Source organism: Pollachius pollachius, assembly GCF_949987615.1.
Source record: "Pollachius pollachius genome assembly, chromosome: 1".
NCBI lineage: Eukaryota > Metazoa > Chordata > Actinopteri > Gadiformes > Gadidae > Pollachius > Pollachius pollachius.
Window position 1 is genome coordinate 27,879,544 of NC_136934.1, and position 5,082 is coordinate 27,884,625.

The 5,082-nt window shown below is 40.4% G+C and overlaps 1 protein-coding gene across 2 annotated transcripts in view; it reads right to left on the reverse strand.

Annotated features, from left to right (window-relative positions):
- The window catches only part of skap2 (src kinase associated phosphoprotein 2), an 8,820-nt gene extending 4,355 nt beyond the window's left edge, over nucleotides 1-4,465 (reverse strand). Inside the window, exons 1-9 of one of the 2 annotated variants that reach the window (XM_079739203.1) lie at nucleotides 4,340-4,465; nucleotides 3,988-4,093; nucleotides 3,850-3,875; nucleotides 3,666-3,764; nucleotides 1,363-1,443; nucleotides 1,207-1,290; nucleotides 917-1,041; nucleotides 493-556; nucleotides 226-336 (exon numbers count right to left, since the gene is read on the reverse strand). In XM_079739203.1, coding sequence (XP_079595329.1) covers nucleotides 226-336; nucleotides 493-556; nucleotides 917-1,041; nucleotides 1,207-1,290; nucleotides 1,363-1,443; nucleotides 3,666-3,764; nucleotides 3,850-3,875; nucleotides 3,988-4,093; nucleotides 4,340-4,373 — 730 coding nt within the window. In that variant the 5' untranslated portion in view covers nucleotides 4,374-4,465. Of the gene's footprint in view, nucleotides 1-225; nucleotides 337-492; nucleotides 557-916; nucleotides 1,042-1,206; nucleotides 1,291-1,362; nucleotides 1,444-3,653; nucleotides 3,765-3,849; nucleotides 3,876-3,987; nucleotides 4,094-4,339 lie in introns of both variants that reach the window. The other variant, XM_079739202.1, reaches the window with a different exon arrangement.
- Between the last annotated feature and the right edge of the window lie 617 nt (nucleotides 4,466-5,082).

The following is a 5,082-nucleotide window of genomic DNA, read 5'->3' on the forward strand; positions in this document are numbered from 1 at the left end:
CACTAAGATGGAAGATGGATACTTTTAACTTAATGCATTTTCATTAACACAAAACGTATTAAGTATTCTTAGTTTAATTGTTAAATTTTAAGTTACCGTGCCCAGAGATACCTGTGTGAGTATTCTAGGAAATGTAACAGAAATGTTTAACTAAATAAAAATAAAAATAATAATTTCAAATAAATAAAAAGACACAAGTGCTTATGGTTTTGGTGCCCTTCTCACCTGGAAGTTCTTCATAGATGTCCTCGTCGATGGGCAGCGGAGACAGCGACTCAGCGTCATCGTATATCTCCTGCTCTTCATCCTCGTCTTCAGGTATAATGCCCGACATGTCTACATGGATTATATAGGCATTGAAATTAACTTTTGGATACAGTCTAGTGTGGTGATGTACTTTCTTTCCAATACTACTCATTCCCATTGATTGCAGGGATGATACATGGAACTTTTAATAAAGTGAGGATTTTGCTCATTAAATGCTGTACACACCTCTCAAAACAAAGTCGATCTGTTTCACCCATTCCTCTGCCTCTTTCTGAGAGGATGCGCAAAACTATGGCGGGCGGAAATCAACATCACTATTATTTACGTATCAACATCAGCAAACAACCCCATATTTATGAATCCTAAAGTGTACCACATGGAAATGCCTGAATGGTAATTTGGTGCTAATGCTAATTTAAAGCCATGTTAATATAGCTGAAGTGTTGTAGCAAATGTAAATGTAGATGTGTGCAATGGCAGGAATTTTCTTAACTACTTTTTAATTAAGTGAACGCTCATTGATAAACATATAAAAAGGGCATTACAATGTTTTATTTATTTCATTAAATAGACAGATTTGTTGATGCAGTTTAAGGTAATTTAGCTTGGTACGCCTGTGGATAAAGAAGAATGGTCTTATTCGGCCTACCTGATATACTCGCTTGTCACTAGCGGAAATTTCAAAGCAACATTCCTTTTTTGAATCTTTCCTTAAGGTATGGTTCAGTTTGACAATATAGCCATCAATCGAGAATTCACCCTTCTGCTGTTTGTCTGTGGAATAAAAAAACACTTCAAGTGTGTCCAAAAAATACAACTTTATAACAAATATTTCTCTCCAATTTACACAAAGATCCTCTACTAAACTTCAAATCATAATAACAACTGCATATTATCAGCAATTAAAGTTAATGGTAAAAAAAAACATGAATGTGATACCCTTTTCATTTCCGTAGTAGTAGAATGTGTTACTGCTCAGGGCACACCATCTCTTCTGCCACTCTGTTCCAAAGAAGCTGTGCTCTACAAAAATAAAAAAATAAAACACACCCCCACACACCAACACACCCACATCCCCACCCCACCAACACCTACCTTTCCTACGTTTCTCTAGGTATCCAGCTTTGAACACATAGGGCAGATCCTGTGCTGCTATGGCAGGAGCCTGCTGGACACCTACATAGGGTGGAAACATGTTTGCAAATAATTATAATTTCTTCAGTTTTATACCAATAGATTTTATCTGTCAAACTAGTAGAACAATGTTTTTGAGTAAAAAAATCAAATGTCAACATCATGCTCTCTAATCTTCAACAAAATTAGATTAGGTCAAAGAAATGGGATTCAGTGTGTTTGTGTTGCCCTAGTTCCTAGTGATTAGAACCAGCAGTATCCTGGGGGTCGGGGGTCCGCCAAAAGGGTTTCCTGTGATTTCCTTGGCCAAGGAGCCACTTCAGTGAGAGGTCCAACCGCTTTCAAACTGCTTTTTGTAAACAAGCAGCCATAAAAGAGGCCGCTGCTCACTGCTGCCCGCAGAATGCTTGCCGCTGTCTGACTCTCCACAAGGACTTTGGTTTTCCTGATCCATCACTTGAGAAGGTCAATTCAATGACATCTTTGTATTGACTATGGTGGGTCATGCATGGTTTAAAAACTACTGTACCAATAAATTAGCAGGGCTCTCAGGTCTCACGCATTGGGCGTGAGACACAGGCATTTCAACCCATGCACACGCTCGCACGCCACACTTCGTATTTCTCACGCAGAGAACTTACCAGGATAGCGCCCACCAACTTGCGCCGTCATTTAACAGGGGAACAGGTAGGAATCAAATGGGTTCCCCGTATGTAGGGTGACCAGACGTTCTCTTTTGCCCGGAATTGCACTCTTTTTGAGACACTTTAAAAAAAATGTGTCTGGGCGGAGCTTCAAAATCGTCCAGGATTTTATTTAAGCCTCATACATGTTCGAAAATGCAACACACATTGAATTTGCGTTGCATTTCTTTGGGTTGTTCACAAACAAGTTAGGCGTAGGGATGTAAATAACTCAAATTTTTCATGGTCGAATAATCAGTGGGTGGTATTCGATGTGTGCCGACAATCACAGCCATGGATCATCGGCAAGAAATCACTTAGTATCTTAAACGTAAAAACACAGCTACCTGCCAAGTAGTTCCACTCAAACTGTAATCAGACAACACGGTTATATGCTTTAGACCCTATAGTATCTGTGGTATTAAGGCTAGGATGAATTTCGAATTATAAATATGTACAATGCATAACACATAGCTGAGTGGACTAGAATACCTCCTGTTGCCAATTCGTAGCTATGGTCCATCCTATTTACTGGAGGAGTGAACAACGTTTCCGTTGCATAAGAACCTTACGAGAGGGGATTGTTCCAGGTATTGGTCAAACCCTCAGGCGTTACCAGGGACACAAAGTTCTGGTTTGTGAAAAACTTTATATTTGGATTGTAAAACGCATGAAAATATAAATGAATGGTCTTCATTCATTTTTTATGGCAAGTGACCATGGTATAAGCGGGATAATGCCCTTGAACACCCGTCCAACATTGATTTCGTCTGTTTATTCTTGTTTATTTGAATGGGAAAAAATGTTAACGGTCCAAATGTTAAAAATCGACATTGACCCTCGGGAACGAATAATTGAATAATCGAATGTTCTGACCCATCCCTAGTTAGGCTACGCCCACCCCTACTCTGTTCTGTTCTCTTTGCATTGGTGGAAGTTACTGTCATGTTATTTATATATATTTTTTTTTCTTTAGGGACAAACATTAACAAATTTCTCCTACAGGGGATTGATGAAGTTGTTTCTATTGAACAGAAAGAAACACTTGGTCATACTTTAAACACACTTTACCACAGCATTGGCCTACTGAATGCCACAGATATATTTTAAGCATTGGACTGAATGCCACATAAATATATAATATTTTTTTTTGCACGTTTGCAACGTTTACAAGTTCAGGGAGAAGTATATGCCTCTACTGGTGTTGCTTAGGCAAAATCTCACTCTCAGTTCAAAACTTGAGAGCCCTGCATTAGTCTAGGGATTTCAACCTGAAGCCCAGTGGCTGAGGCTCTGTGGACTGGGGGTAGTGAGTAATAAAGCAGTCTTGTTGCCAGAGGGACAGGGGAGAGCAGCAGTTGGGCCCCAAATAGCTAGTTGTTGCTAGGCGACAGACAGAATGTCTTTGTCACCATGTAGATGAAAATAGATTTCTCCTTGATGGAAAGACTCTACGGATTGATATATCGATAACTCCCTGGATTACCTGTTAAACGCAGTGTTTTTAATGCTTCCTCTACACTGCCATAGGTATACAGCATACGCAAGCGTTCACAGGGGATGACATACGTGTTGCAGTACCTTCACTGGCCTCCTCATCCTTGTCGGTGCGCTCTGAATGCATCGACCCTCCGTCATTGTGGCTGTCAGACTCGTCCTCCTCTCCTGAATCTTCTCCGCCTGTTGGATGTTATAAGGTGATGGGCTACATTTCATGGAACAGAATGCATTGAGTATAGAAAGATAACAAGAAAATACAACCTACTTTTCTCTTTGAAGTCTTGTGGAAAACTGATGGAAGATGCAACAATGGTTATTAGAAAAGGGAAAACTATCAAAGTTTGTATTTCCAGTAAGGTGCCAAAAAGATGAGCAGTAAAGTGAGGTGTAACTTTATGCATACCCAAGTTTAACTTCTTTAATTCGCTTGATGAAGGCTTCCTTCTTCTCCTTTGCCTTCTTGCTCAAATTTTCTCCTTTTAATCCATCATTAAGGAACGTTTCCAGATCTATGAAGAACAAAGAGAGGGCAGAACAGAACAGCTGTAAAGCCACACTCACCTGTTGGTTTAAACTGGAGCCCTCTACGCTGCGATACATTTGCTTTATGTTCCATACTAACAGTCTGACGGTAAACTCAGCCGCCCAAGTTGTGGTGGGACTACTTCCCCTTTTGAAAAGTGTCAGTCGTAAACTCGTTTGGTAAGCAAACAAAAATAATACTAACAGATTTAAAACGGGGATAACAAACGTACCTAAAACAAGGATTGTTAACTCCTCATAGCGCATAGTGAACAGGTAACAGAGTTAAAATGAACCGGCCACCGCAGGTAGCAGAGAATGGTGTTTAACCCGGAAGAAAGCAAGTGGACTGGGCTCAGTTACCGGAAGAGACTCTGCTAATTAATTATTGACTGACCACCACGAGTGGGCGGAACCACGCGGAACCGTCCGCCGCTCCGTATGAAAGAGAAGACAGGTTTGAAGTCTAGTCTTTCCCACTTGCTTCATTCATTATTTTACCAGAGATGAAGGCTGATTAGACAGCCATAACCTTTAATAAGCTTTCTCTTTGAGATTTTTTTAAAAACGGTAGTAAGACCAAACTGTTGCTCTAGCTCTGAAAAGTATCTGCAGGTAGTTGCTTCTCTCACTAGGACTAGCCTACTCCAGCTCTCCAGATGTTTTTCATATGAATGACGGAGGAATCAAGATGGGAGCATATTTATTTTTCTAGGAATAAAGGAGGCTATACCCAATAACCGGTGTTCTGCCAATTTCTGCTCCCTTGTCAGATTTTGCTACCGTAGGACTCGATAGCAGTCTATCAAATCATGCTTCCCTATCAGAAAATGCCATCTTATGTCACAAGCGTATTTGGTCTGTAGACCAATCGCCTCCATCAAATAATGCTCCCACTGCAGAATCACGTTATTTTGCACCACTACTGACCCTACTCACCCATACACTGTTAGAATATGGGGAGCATCTTTTCATG